Source organism: Ictalurus furcatus, chromosome 6 (genome assembly GCF_023375685.1).
Source record: "Ictalurus furcatus strain D&B chromosome 6, Billie_1.0, whole genome shotgun sequence".
Taxonomy (NCBI): Eukaryota; Metazoa; Chordata; class Actinopteri; order Siluriformes; family Ictaluridae; genus Ictalurus; species Ictalurus furcatus.
In genome coordinates, this window is record NC_071260.1 from 6,631,468 (window position 1) to 6,647,014 (window position 15,547).

Below are 15,547 nucleotides of genomic sequence, written 5' to 3' on the forward strand. Positions count from 1 at the left end.
TAATACACACTCTCTAATACACTCCAACCCAGTCTAACACACTCTCTAATACACTCCAACACAGTCTAACACACTCTCTGATAAACTCCAACACAGTCTAATACACACTCTCTAATACACTCCATCACAGTCTAACACACTCTCTAATAGGGATGTCACGATACTTGATACCAAACTCAATACCACAGTGTGGTATAAAAAAATAACGGGACGGTTGGGGGGTATTTTAGTTATCAAACACTGTCGGACAATGACAAATAAAACAGTGCTAAGTGCTAATAACAAGTGCTAAGGTGCACTCCTAAACGCACGCACCCACACACACACACACACACACACCCCTTATACTCTGAATGCAAGTTTAAATTCACTGATATGGTGGCAGGCTAAAAAGATTTACTAAAAGCATTAACATTTCAATAATTATTTGTGACATTAGGCTACATTTAGCTGACAGGACACAGGCTGAATGGTGATGCATGGTGGTCCATTAGGAGGTAGTTTATAACATTGCAATGCGTTAGCGCCGTTAACAAATAACTGCCGATCGCAAACATTACATGGAGCATAACATTAGCTGGTTTCACGGCCACAGTGCCAGCTGCCTCAAACAAATATAATATATAGGGCCCGTTTTTCAGGTGCTTCGAAAAAACAAAAAATACTTTGCTATACAGTGTAGGATCATCTGGAAAACACGCATTCAACACACCCTAACACACTCACTAGTTGCTGTATCATTATTTGTCTTTATAAAGGGTGTGTTAATGAGCTGATGAACTGATGTCATGGGTATTAAATCAAGAAAAATTCCATGTTGGAGTGAAGAGTAAATTAAGTAGAATCAATAAATAAGCTACAAAGCAGAGAATTCAGATGCAAACATACCCTAAACCTTAAAACATTACTGAGTATTGGTACTGGACCAAAGAAGCCTAAAAGCCTGGAACGGTATTGGGTCAAGGTTGACAAATTTTCTGATCCAGTACACTGACACATACATGGGTGCCACAGAGCAGCAATTCACTACACCAATTTAGAAATAAGTCACCCCAAATTTTAGCTCCAAACACACATCTTGGAGGTATTTTACTACTAGACACTGAAAAATATCAAGCTCTACTTGATTTCATTGTAGTGCTTCCTTTAACATTATGAACTAGAGAGGTGGTATGTAGCCGATATAGTAATGTAATTATGTTGCTGTACATTTACTCTAATTGACAAATCAGATACTCTATAAAAACATACGGTATATTAACTAGGCATTGTAATGCCTTAGTGTGCTCTTACCATCCCATGTCTTAGAACCTGGACAAGCCACTGGTGTGATGTCAACTGACAACCCGGCCAAACAGGACGCCAATTACTGTGAATGCACGCCTTTAATGTTTTGCATTAACCTACCATCATTTAAGCAACACGCAGAATGGGGGATGTCAATATGAGATTAGTATCGGGTATCAACCAATACTCTGAGCTCATACCGTATTGTAGAAAAAATGTGAACTCAACAAGTCCCTAACTCTGACACAAAATCTTAAAAATAATCCAACTTACTTACACGTTAGTCTTTAATGTTAAACCACTGCGGCAAAAATATTCTATTCAGACAGACAGAACACAATGAGCGGGACTAAAATTTGATTTTGTAATCCTGTAAAACTATGAAACTACCAAAGTGAAACCAAATGTGTAATCTGTGAGATGAGGGGATTTCCAAATGCTATCATATGATACCAGAATAATATCCCAGTCCTGCTCCTTCACCTCCAAGGAATCTACTTTAACCTCATGTAATGTCATGGCCTCAGTATTGTAAGGATCTATCTGGTATTTTGGTTGAACATAAACTTCACCTCCGGTGGACACTTTATTTGCTTTAGTGTTGTTTTTTTGTTTGGTTTAAAGTTTTTGATGTAGTCAAAACAAGTACAAGTTCAATTTCAAAACTCACAGGTAAACCTGGTGTTACGAGGTTCTACCTGTCATGGATGGACAATAACATATTGTACATCATGATGTATTTTAGAATTGTTCAGGATTTTAAAGGGGAATATTGCATATCTTAGAGAATACATTCAGAAAAATAAAACTGGTTGAAAAGCATGCCTATATGATCATAATGTGGTCTAAATAACATTCAGGCGTCGAGTGGCTTGTGACCATTTGTCACTTATTTCATCTGTTTGTCACTGTCATAAAGATTTGTCGCTGTCTCAGAATTTCCATCATGTCATTTTGAAGTAATCATGTTGAGCTGTAAACGGCAATACTACCATATCCCAGTCAGAACATTATAATACGAGTATGATGAGTGTTAATGAGCTTATGGTAATGCTTTAACACTGTTGAATTCACTTAATACTGCTGGAAGATCTGTGCGTGTTGTAACACCTGCAACTCGTCGTAACACGTTTATAACAGTGTTGCGTTATCTCGTGCCATGTTGCACTAACACGTAGAAGTGTTTACATGAATCCAGCAGGATAAAATTAAACACTGGAACAGTTAATGCACTAACTCAGCACTGTGGCAGTTTATTCAACAGAACAGCTCATTCCAGTGCAGCTACACTGCGCTCGGTTTTGTTGATGTTTTTAACTCAGCAATAGCACACAGAAAACAACGAGCTCGCGCATAAAAAGCCCAGATTGGGCTAGAAGAGGAACCGGTTCCGAAAAGCTCACCCCGACCCAGGCCCCCACAACCCGCCCAAAAATGGTCAGCTTTGTTGTGATTACCTGCGTGCACCGTGTCGCTGAGGTCATAGTGCGCGGCCGCTGTCGGGAATTCTTTCAGCTTCCTCGCGCTGAGGTTGAGCGAGCCCGAGCCCGCCGCCTCTTCCAGCGCGCGCTCCACGCCGCGGCTCGCGCCCACCACTCTGGGCGCTTCCGCGCCGGACACCGCCTCCATGATCGCCGCCGCCGGCGGAAATCAACAAGAACGACGAGGCTCCGAAAAATGTCCCTGAAGAATAGCGCGCGGCAGCCAGTCCTCCACCGATCCTGCTGCACGCGATTGCGCAGTGTTTTCTACTGACCAACGGTGCTCGCGCTGAGGGAAGCGAGGTGAGGATTTGATCACGTGCGCCCTCGTCTGGTCAGATCTTGTGACTACAGGAGTGCTTTACTGTAAACTATCGACTAATGCTGCGCCAGTTTTCGAGGATTGACTAACAAACTGCACCCTCTGCTGTGCGGAAGATTCCCAAGAGGTTCAGATAATTTGAGGGTTACTAGAACGTTCTCTGAAACATTGTGGGTAACCATAAAGTCACCGAGAGGTTTAAGTTATTTGAAGGCTATGGGAACGTTGGGTGAACTTTCCAAAACCATCAAGGTATACTGCAATGTTCCTGAGAGGTTCAGATTATTTAAAAGTTACCAGAACATTAAGGGGAACGTTCCTCAAGGTTTACCAAAAGGTTCCAGAACAGTTCAAATGATTTAAGTAAGTTATGGAAACATTAGTGGAACATTCGCAGAACCATTGTGGTTTACTCCAAGGTTCAGATTGTTTCAAAGTTATGAGAACATCATGGGAACATTTTCTAAACCTTTGAGGTTCCTGAGAGACTGAAATAATTTAAAGGTTACTAGAATGTTAAGGGAACATTCTCTGAAACTTTGTGGGTTATGCAAGGTTCCATAGAGATTTAATTTGTTTACAGTTTACCAGAACTTTTAGGGTTTATCACAAGTTCCTGAGAGGTTTCAAATTATTCAAACGTTTTGAGAATGTTGGGGGAACTTTCTGAGAACCATCAAGTTTTGCGACAAGGTTCCAGAGACATTCCGATTATTTAATCCATCCATCCATCCATCTTCAACCGCTTACTCCTTTTCAGGGTTGCGGGGGAACCTGGAGCCTATCCCAGGAAGCATTGGGCACAAGGCGGGGTACACCCTGGACAGGGTGCCAGTCCATCACAGGGCACAATCACATACACACTCACACACCCATTCATACACTACAGACACTTTAGACACGGCAATCAGCCTACCATGCATGTCTTTGGACTGGGGGAGGAAACTGGAGCACCTGGAGGAAACCCCCACAGCACGGGGAGAACATGCAAACTCCGAACCCCGGACCCTGGAGGTGTGAGGCGAACGTGCTAACCACTAAGCCACCGTGTGCCCCCCGATTATATAAGCCCTGCTAAAAAAAAAAAAACAATAGAAACCCTCATTGGTTTTAATGGTTAAAATGGGAAATGTATTGGTTTTAATGGAAACTGTAATGGTCCCTGTGGGACTCTACGTGCCTTCTTTTGGTGACGTTATGTCTAGTGGATACCATTAAAGAACACTATTTAAAATTGTAATGGTAATGGTTTTAATGGTTAGGTGATGGTTTGTAATGCTGTTTGTAGTGGAAACCATTAGAATTTCTGTAATGGTTTCAATTTTTTTTTCAGCAGGGAGGTTACTTGAACATTATGGAAACATTCTCTATGTTTTACTTTATGGTTGCAGAGAGATTTTAATTATTTAAAATGTATGGGTACGTCAAGAGAATCTTCCAAGAACCATTGTGTCTTACCACAATGTTCCTAAAAGGTTCAAATAACATTAGGGAAATGTCCCCCAAAGCATTGTGGGTTACCTCAAGGTTCCAGAGAGGTTTAAACTTTTTAAAGGTTACATTCTTAAAAATATAGGTTCTTCAATGGTTCTTTATAGCACCATAGATTCTGCAAAAAACATTGTTCTTGTCAAGAACCATTTTTAATTGTATAGGATTCTTGAGTTGAGCTATATGGTTCTTTGGAGATTAAATAAATTCTTTGTGTTTCATTATAGGTTCTTCAGAGCAGTGTGTTGGTTCTTTAAGGTATCATCCCTTAACAGGTTAAAGTGAAACCTATAAATTTCTTTGTGGGACTGGAAAAGGTTCTCCTAGCATCAACTCGTAAGTATCTTGAAACAGCTCCAATCACATCATCAAGTTCGCCATGACACAACCGTGGTGGGTCTCATCAGCAAGAACGATGAGTCAGCATACAGACAGGAGGTGCAGCAGCTAATGGACTGGTACAGAGCCAAAAACCTGTCTCTGAATGTGGACAAAACAAAAGAAATGTTTGTTGACTTCAGGAGAGCACGGAGCGACCACTCTCCGCTGAACATCGATGGCTCCTCCGTGGAGATCGTCAAGAGCATCAAATTCCTTGGTGTTCACCTGATGGAGAACCTCACTTGGTCCCTCAACACCAGCTCTATAACCAAGAAGGCCCAGCAGCATCTCTACTTTCTGCAAAGGCTGAAGAAAGCCCATCTCCCACCTTCCATCCTCACCACATTCTACAGAGGAACTATTGAGAGCATCCTGAGCAGCTGCATCACTGTCTGGTTCGGAAATTGCACCTCATTGGATCTCAAGACCCTGCAGCAGATAGTGAGGACAGCTGAGAAGATCATCGGGGCCCCCCCCATCACAAACATTTACACCACACGCTGCATCCGCAAAGCCATCAGCATTGTGGATGACCCCACACACCCCTCACACACACTCTTCACCCTCCTGACATCTGGAAAAAGGTACTGAAGCATTCTGGTCCACACAACCAGACTGTGTAACAGCTTCTTCCCCCAAGCCATCAGACTCATCAATACTCAGAGACCGGACTGATACACACACACACACACACACACAAACTCTGAACTGAACAACATCCCACTCCCATACTCCCATTGAAATATTTGCACATTCCTGCATTGACACTGTTGCATTTTTTGCTGCTACTGTATTATAAAGAATGTAGTATCTAATTTAGTGTCACTATATACACTTTATATACACTTTTCCTGGCTGCTACCACAATAACTGCTATGTCTATGTTTGGTATAAGCTAATCTGCTGAATACTGTCATAGCATGTTATGTTTGCATTTATACCATTTTTAAATTATATTGTTACTACTTGGCACCTATCTTTTGCACTACCTGTTATATCAGACACTTTCACACTAAAACTGTGTACTGTTTGGTGCTACACTGTCACTTACTGTGCCTATTGTCCTGTTTTAGTAGTTAATGTACTGTCCTGTGTTGTTAGCACACGTCTGTACGTGCACTTTATGTAGAATGTTTGTAGATTTTATTTAGTTTTATGTCATCTCATGTGGTTAGTGTGTTGTTTTATGTAGCACCATGGTCCTGGAGGAACATTGTTTCGTTTCACTGTGTACTGTACCAGCTGTATATGGTTGAAATGACAATAAAACCACTTGAAGTTAATTTGGTTCCTTAAAGCATGAACTAAGGGTTTTTTAGAGAACTTATGATAACATGGTTCCTTGTGGCACTACTGTGAAGAACCATTTGTGGGTTCTTTAAAGCACCAGTAAATATGGATCTCTAAAGAACTTGAGAGTAAAACATTCATTGTGCAACATAAAAGGGTTCTCCTATGGCATAAGGCTGAAAAACCCTTTTTGGTTCTCACTGGAACTTTTATTTTTAAGAGCATACCAGAAGATTAAGGGAACATTCTCATAGCCAATGCCGTTCACCACAAGGTTCCTGAGCGGTTCAAATTATTTAAAGTTATGGGAGTGTTAGGGGAGCATTCTCTGAAACCATAATGCGCAATGAAATGCAAATGTTATATTTCCATAAAGAAAACTTTTCTGGGAAAACAGGAGCATTCTGGGATCCAGTTATTGTTATCTGAGTAAAATTATATATGTAATAATAACTAGCCTTTATTTGTCACATATGTAGAGTGAAATTCTTTTCTTTGCATCATGAAACTGGGGTCAAAGCACAAGGTCAGCCATGATACACTTAGGGGCCTTGCTCAAGAGCCCAACAGTGGCAGCTTGGCAGTGCTGAGGCTTGAACCCCAGACCTTCCAATCAGTAACCCAGAGCCTTAACTGCTAAGTCACCAGTGTGAAACTATTCACTGGTAGTGTTACTGGGTTTAAGGATTTGATTAAAGCACAATATTTTGGTCGATTTTTTTTTAACCATTGAACTACTGGCCAAATATTGTGACTTCAAGTGGCAAAATACTGGTTCTTAACTGCTTGTGCAGAAGTGACAGAACTTTATTTTATTGTAAAAATAGTGAACAGAAGTTTGATGAGCACCCTCTGCTGATTAAGTTTTTTTTTATCCTTTCATGACTTAAAATTTTTTATTATCCAATCACACATCACATGAGTGGCCAATTGCAGCACAGTGGGGAGAGTGCATAATGGGCGGTGGACTTTCAGCACACACTTGTCCTTGTCTACAAGAATAATGTAATTGAATGGATTTGTGCAATCTATTTCTTTCTGAATGTATACAGGTCAGGTCGGCTTACCAACTAGCAGCTTTGCTAGGTTTATTTAGGTTGCTAACAGGATAGCTCAATAAAGTGATTATGTTAAGATGTTACATAAAGTGATTATCTGTTACAGATGGAGTACTTAGCTTCTTGAAATCCAGTCTGAAAACAAAATAAAGTAACAAGGAAAAAAATAAGTATCTAAAATGTTTTTGTTTTTTTGTTTTTTTTTAAAGTTAAGTATTTTATTGCATCTTTTAGACATTCTTCACCATTTTCACCATTGTCAGTATCCTCCAGTCAAATTCTTCTCCTAAAGTCTACAGTCATTCTGACTCTTGGGCCTCCAAGGGCTTATCTCACAAACCTTACTGGAGCTAAAGTATCAAACACTCCGTAAGATGGCGACATGAGTTTATGAAAAGGTTGAAATGGTTAGAGGAAGTCAAGGTTGTGTTAAAAACAACACTAAAATGCTGACTTGGGACCAGGGTTTAGGGTTTGACTACAAGCGCCCTCTGCTGGTTATATTTTGGATATGCAAAAGGTTCAAAGTACACTATATGCCAAAATGTGTGTGGACACACACCATCACATCCGTATGTGGTTCTACCCCAAACTGATGCCACAAAGTTTGAAGCTCACAATGTTATAGAATGTCTTTGTATGCTGTAAAATCAAGATTTCTGTTTCTGTTCCAGCATGACAATGCTCCTGTGCACAGTGAGCTCCATGAAGACATGGTTTTGGAGTGGAAGAACTCAACCAGACCTCCTCGCCCAGCATCGGGGCCTGGCCTAACTCTTGTGGTTGAATGAGCATAAATCCATATGTTTATTATAACAGCAAAGACATATTATAACAGCAGATGGGGCTGATGGTCAGGTGTCCACAAACTTTTGGCCATATAGTGTAGGTGTTTTTTTTAGATTTTAGCATTTCCCCCTGCTTAAACTCTTTTTAAGACAACATTATCTAAAACATACGTTTTCAGTCTGTGTATATTAGTGTGTGTTTGTGTGTGTTCACTGATTAGTTTCTTAGGGCTTCAACAAAACACCAGACCACAAGATCACACTGATTATAGTCATATAATTATAGATTAATTATTCACTTGCAAACACATCTTACATACTGGAACTGAAACTTCTGCAAGCTGACATAGGTTCCTCTTTTTTTTTAACTCAGTAAGTGAAACCAACATCACCACACGACAAACATGAAGTATTTTTTTCCACAATGATTTCACATTACGTACTCAGTGGCTCTACACTGCTTTAAGCTGGAGCTAAAGAAATGAATAATACTACGCAGTTCAACCAAAAATCAGGTAAAAATCTTTTTTTTAATTTGTCATGTGTTATTTGTTTAAGGTTTAAGTGCTGTGTATCTTGTTTTATTTCCTTTAAACGTTTTCAATACTAATTATAGTACTGAAGAATAGATGAGAATCTTTAATTAATTGGTAACTGATGCAATTTTCTGTCACACAATTTGTCACAGTTATATAATAATAATAATAATAATAATAAAAATAATAATAACCAAAAGCTTATTTTTACTTGTCATTGTCAACAAAACTGAGAACAATCTTATTTTATATTTGTTTTGGGATTGCATGTAAGGAATAACATTTGGGAGTGTATGTGTGTGATGTTACAGGAAAATATTCAGCAATAGGTGATTTGATGAAGAGGACTTACTATTGTCACCTCAGTCCCATCATATTAATGAATAGCGTGTTGTGCTTTTTAACTGTTTATAGTTATTTATACATTTAATGTTGTGGAAAATCCACAACTCAGATTTGTTCCTGGTTGTTCCCTCACTAGCCTCACTTTTTTTTTTTTCTTCTTTTAGAATTGAAAAAAAATTACAGTTTATGATGTTACTGAGAAAACAGAAATGTACTAGCTGTTATAGAGTTCTGACACTGGAGACTCCTTCTATAAATGTTATAAAATCAGAAAACTTCACCATATTAATGATTATACACTATATGGACACATGTTTGTGGACACCTGACAATCACACCCATTTTTGAACAACTTATTCAGATCAAGTCCCCCTTAGCAGTTTGCTGTCCCTAATTATGTATAATTTTGGGCCATATTACATTTTATGTTGAAATTTAAACAAATTGACCCTGAATATCAGGCAAATACGTCTTTTTCACATCTTTTAAATGTCTCCGGGTTCTCAGGTTAAATCCTAAACTCGGGTGACTGTTTGTGTGGAATTGTTGTACATGTTCTCCCCGGGTCCATGTGGGTTTCCTCCAGGTTTTCCAGTTTCCTCAGAAAAATATGCTCCCAAAATCTGGCTACACCAGGGGTTCCCAAACTTTTCCAGGGCAAGGCCCCCAAATGGCATTAACATTTGACCGAGGCCCCCCTTTTGCAAGATGTCTTTAAAACACATTAAAAATACAGACTTCTGAATATATACCCCTTTTTTATGAATAATTACATCTTACATCTTTACATTACATTACATTAGGAATTGATTATGTGTGTGTGTGTGTGTGTGTGTGTGTGTGTATGTGTGTGTGTGGTTGTCTGAGAGTGAGAAAGAGACAACATACTAGTGGGAGGGATGGGCACACCAAATTGTTGAGGCCCCCACTTTGAAAACCACTAGGCTACACTAAGGTTTGTACACAAGTGTTCCCAGCACCTGCTGCAGCGTTGGTCTGGTTTCAGACTCACTTGATTCTATTGAACCCGGTGCATTTGCATTCATGTGACAGCATCATAAACGCGATTACTAACCACACACACACACACACACATTATATATGCACACACACACACACACACACACACACACACACATATATATATATATATATATATATATATATATATATATACATCCAGATCCACCGTAACTCTGACCAGGATAAAGGGATTACTTAAAACAAATAACTTTGGAATTTTTAATAAAAAAGAAAGAAAGAAAGAAAGCTTTTACACCTTCAGTAGTGTGCATATTTTTAAATAAAAAACAAAAACAAAAAAAACCCCTGAAAGTTAGAAATATTGAATATTTGAGGTAACAGCACCCACTACATGACTTTAAATATGTTGCATAGTGTGTGTGTGTGTGTGTGTGTGTGTGTGTGTGTGTGTGAGAGAGAGAGAGAGAGAGAGAGAGAGAGAGAGAGTGAGAGTAAGTGAGAGAGAGAGAGAGAGAGAGGATGTGAGAGTAAGTGAGGGAGAGAGAGAGAGAGAGAGAGAGAGAGAGAGACTCATGCCCCTAAACTCAGTAAATGAATTGTGTATTTACTGCCGAGTGCAACACACTTTTAATACTGCAGTGTCGGGTTCTTATCAAGAACTCTTAATCATTGCGAGAATCAGGAAATTCCGGTTTTGGGTGCATTTATTTCTCTTCCTGACACTTCACGCCATGGTAATATTAGAGTGTTTACATCTATTTATGTCTCTTATATATTAGACTTTGGTTGTTGTTTTTTAACCAAGATACAAATGAGGTTTTTCTGTTATTTTCTTGTTTGCAGCATGGAATGAAATTCCTACAAAGTTTCTTTAGGGTGAATTGAGGTAAGTCAAGTCAAATGGCTTTTTTTTGTTGTTATTTCAATCATATACAGCTGGTACAGTAGGCTACATAGTGAAACGGAACAATGTTCCTCCAGGACCATGGTGCTACATAAAACAACACACTAACCACACGAGACGACACAGAACTAAATATAACTACACGTTCTACATAAAGTGCATGTGCAAACGCGTGCAAATAACACAAGACTGTACAGTAACTACTAAAACAGCACAATGGGCACAGTAAGTGACAGGGTAGCGCCAACCAGTACACAGTTCTAGTATGGAAGTGTTCAATATAACAAGTAGTGCTAAAAGATAGTGCAAAAGAATAACAATATAATTTAAATAAATAAACAAATAAAAATGCTGTGAATATAAACACAACATACTATGACATAGTATTCAGCAGTATTCCACCAGGTGAACACCGAGGAATTTGGTGCTCTTGACGATCTCCACGAGGAGCCGTCAATGTTCAGCAGTTAGTGGTCGCTCCATGCTCTCCTGAAGTCAACAACCATCTCTTTTGTTTTGTCCACATTGAGAGACAGGTTGCTGGCTCTGCACCAGTCCGTTAGCCGCTGCACCTGCTCTCTGTATAGTGACTTGTCGTTCTTGCTGACGAGACCCATCACATTTGTGTCATGGCGAACTTGATGTGATTCGAGCTGTGCAGTGCTGCAGAGACGTGAGTCAGCAAAGTGAACTGTGAACAATGAACAGTGGACTGAGCACACAGCCCTAATGGGCCCCTGTGCTCAGTGTGGTTGTGCTGGCGATGCTGTTCCTGATCCATACTGACTGAGGTCTCCCAGTCAGGAAATCCAGGATCCAGTTGCAGATGCAGGTGTTCAGGCCCAGTAGGTTCAGCTTTCCAATCAGCTGCTGAGGAATGATTGTGTTGAATACTGAACTGAAGTCTATGAACAGCATTTCGAATGTAGGTGTCCTTTTTGTCCAGGTGGGTGAGGGCGAGATGTAGGTTGGTGGCGATGGCATCAACTGTTGAGCGGTTTAGACAATATGCGAATTGCAGGGGTTCCAGTGATGATGGGTGTGAGTGCAATGGGACGGTAGTCGTTAAGGCAGGACACTAAAGACTTCTTCAGCATGGGGACAATGGTGGTGGCCTTGAAGCATGTTGGAACAACGGCACTGCTCAAGGAGATGTTGAAGATGTCCGTGAAAACATCTGCCAGCTGGTTTGCACATCCTCTGAGCACTCTCCCTGGAATCTTGTCCGGTCCAGCAGCTTTCCGTGGGTTGACTCTGCATAGAGTTTTCCTCACATCAGCCATGGTTTGACACAGCATCTGGTCTTTGGGAAGAAGGTGGTGTTCCTCACCGTCACATCATTTTGTGCCTCTAACCAGGTGTAGAAGTTGTTCAGTGCATCTGGAAGGGAGGCATCACTGTCACAGGCAGGTGATGTTGTCTTGTAGTTGCTGATGCACTGTCACACTAACAGTGTGCACTGTCACACTAACAGACACCTGTCACCCCTGCACTGCGTGTCACAGCTATCTGTGAAGTGACTGTCTGTATGCTGGGATTAGCATAACAGAGATGTGGTCTGAGTAGATGAAATACACGGTATGTTTGTGTAAACAAGATCCAGCGTGTTCGCCCCTCTCTTTGCAAAGTTCACATGTTGATGGAATTTAGAAAGCACTGATTTGAGATTCTCATGGTTGAAATCTCAGACGATGATAAACAGCCCGTGTATTCTGCAGCTGGTCAATAGCACCATACAGGTCACAGTGCGCCTCCTTAGCATTAACGCTGGGGGGAATGTATACTCCGATTATATAGGTATACTGGGACATCAGGGACACTATATAGCAAAAGTTTTGTGTACATCTAACCATCACAGTCCTATGCACTTGTTGAACATCCCATTCCAGATTTACTGTTACAATAAGCTCCACTCTTCTGGGAAAGCTTTCCACTAGATTTTGGAGCGTGGCTATGGGGATTTGTGTTCATTCAGCTACAAGAGCATTAGTGATGTTGAGGTCAGGCACTGATGTTGGGTGACCTCCCAAAACGTGTTCAGTGGGGTGAGTTCCAGTGAAGGAAAACTGTAATGCTACAGCATACAAACACATTCTATACAATTGTCTGCTTACAACCACATGTGGAAGAACCACATATGGGTGTGATGGTCAGATGTCCACAGACCATATACTGTATATTAGGACATTTAAGCTTAGTAGCATGTATTTTTTGGCTTTATAAGTGGAAGTCAAAACTTATTTTATAAAGACCTTACAGTGGAACCGCTTGATAGAAGCGACATGACTCCTTAAAACCACTTGTTGTCAGTGTCAAACAGGAAGCAGAACCCAAAAATGCTTGAGGTAGGACCAATGATACATGCTTTGGCTAGTTATAAGGTTATAAAATTCTCGTGATCAGTATATTCCACATATTTATAATGCTTATATAAGATGAACTACTATTTTTAAGTGCAACATTAGTTCAAATCATCTACAAATGCTTATAGTGTAATCATTTTCAAGATGTCCCAAAATTACCAAAGACTGTCTTTAATCTATTCTTGCCCTCTAATCTATTCTTGCCCTCTTATAACCCACCCCTAACTATGATACATTTATTACAAATTAGAATGGCAGAGATGCAAGAGAGAGAAACTTTATACATGGACACTGATGTGTATTTCTTCAGAAATTCTGTTAATTTATCTGTTCATGCAGATTTTTTTTTTAAAGATTGGCTATGAATTTGGAAAATATGGAAGATTTTCTGAACCCTGTTGTTATTTGGGGTAAGAAATTGATAGAAATTTACTTAGGCGAAAGTGGCATTTTGGTGCATTATAGACATCCTACCTCACAAGGTCCCTGGTTTCATCCTTGGTTTCTTGGTTCCGTGGCGATTCTTGGTTGTGGTAGTGTGGACTTTTAGTGTGTGTCCTCCCCAGTGTTCAGATGGGTTTCTCTGTGTGTGCATGGTGCCCAGCATCCCATGTCCAGCTTTCCTGGGATAGGCTCATGGATCATGGATAGGCTACAGGCCATGCTCCTACAGAATAAGATTTAAATATTTCTCCTGTACATCTTGAAGGTTTCAGAAAATTGCCATGTGTTGGGGTATTTGGTTTATTAATGTATGGAAAGATTAGACAACATGATACTATTGCTACATTCATGGTGTAATTAACACATACATTGTATTAATAACTATTAATTATTCACCTTGAAGTAATTTTGTTCAGTAACTACTCCAAAGCTTCAATGTAATTAAACAGCAAAGGCATGTGGTAAAGAGATGGAGAAATGGAGGTATGGACCATTGCAGGTGTTCACTTAGAGAAACGAGAGTTTATGCAACACTAGAGGTTTTGCATGTCATGACTTGTCTTCCCGTGGATTATGTCATACGCGTTTTGTCAAGCTTTGCTTCTTCAGATTTTGTTTCCTCACACATATTGCCAAACAACGTGTTGATTTGAGTAAAACAGGGTTTAATCTGACTGTAGTGTGCTACTCAGATTAGAACTTGTTATCTTCATGAATTAGACCATTTCAGTATGTGTTATTAAGTAACTGTTGCCTTTATTGCATAACAACCACATTTACCCCAGCTTATAGTAGCAACCACTGAAGATGAATACATTTTAAATATTTTAAAATATTTATAAACAATAACACTTGGGGGTGTACTGTTATATGAAAACTAATAAGCGATGAGGTGGTGTAATGCAGGCAAATGTGAAGAGGAATGTTCTATTCCTCTTATACCATGGAAATTTGCATTTTTAACAATTACCATTAAAAAAATTTGTATGAAATGCCACACATCTTGAAGACTTTCCAGTGTAAATTTTAAAGTTACAGCTTTACCTCTGAATGCTGCAAAGCACTGACACTGGCGATTCCATCCAAAAATGCTAAACAAACATCCTCTTACAGAAAACTTCAAATATTAATATAAAATTATTAAAATTAGTAATTATTATTAGTCTTAGATTGTAGCGAGCATCTGTGGAAACTGTTCCTATAGAAACGACAACACATTAATGTGTGTTTGTTATGGCAGCAGATACGGACGTAGGTGCAGATATAGTGAGCTTTATAGAAAGTTGCAAACAAGACCAATACGTAGTGCAGAAGCAGTGTCAAAATCCAGTCAAGGGTCAGACGATCAACAAACAACATGAACTAGGGCAGGCAAGAGCAACACAAGAGAACCAGTAACAAGATCAAACACACTAAACAGCTTGGTATAGCCAGGTATGTAAACACAGAACATATTCTTCACAATGTTATGGTTATGTGTAAAATTGTTGTTTTATTCTCATGTGCACCCACCATTCCTTATATTATAATAATGACCCAGATGATCTTTTATCATCTGACCAGTACTCTTTTGGTTACGTGAGCAGCACTTTTGTCTCTTCTGATTATTCCTCCTTACAGTGTTCTCTGTTTCCTTCCGTTTCTTCAGAATGAGTCTTTCGGACCCTTTCCCTGATGGCTACGGTTCTGCCAATTTCACGATGCGAGTAGAAAAGCAAATCGTGGAAGGTAACCAGGGAAACCAGAGGGACCTCCAACCTCTATTCGGAAACTTCCCAGATGGACAAAGCTCCATTTCCAGAGAATCTGAAGATGAAGGATGTTACTACCTACCCAGGAGCAGTCCTGTCATATCCCGCCGTCAAGCAAAGAA

At 39.8% G+C, this 15,547-nt stretch overlaps 1 protein-coding gene and 1 long non-coding RNA gene across 4 annotated transcripts in view; one reads left to right on the top strand and one right to left on the bottom strand.

The window, feature by feature from the left end:
• The window catches only part of lrch1 (leucine-rich repeats and calponin homology (CH) domain containing 1), an 81,181-nt gene extending 77,997 nt beyond the window's left edge, over positions 1-3,184 (bottom strand). The window contains exon 1 of one of the 3 annotated variants that reach the window (XM_053626351.1): positions 2,745-3,184. In XM_053626351.1, the coding sequence (XP_053482326.1) occupies positions 2,745-2,916 (172 nt within the window). In that variant the 5' untranslated portion in view covers positions 2,917-3,184. The remainder of the gene's footprint in view (positions 1-2,744) is intronic. The other 2 variants (XM_053626352.1, XM_053626353.1) reach the window with 2 other exon arrangements.
• Positions 3,185-9,601: 6,417 nt separating this feature from the next.
• Positions 9,602-15,543, top strand: LOC128608549 (uncharacterized). Its single transcript, XR_008386093.1, has 3 exons — positions 9,602-9,934; positions 10,807-10,849; positions 15,323-15,543. It is a non-coding gene; the product is annotated as an uncharacterized LOC128608549 (long non-coding RNA).
• The last annotated feature ends 4 nt before the right edge of the window (positions 15,544-15,547 follow it).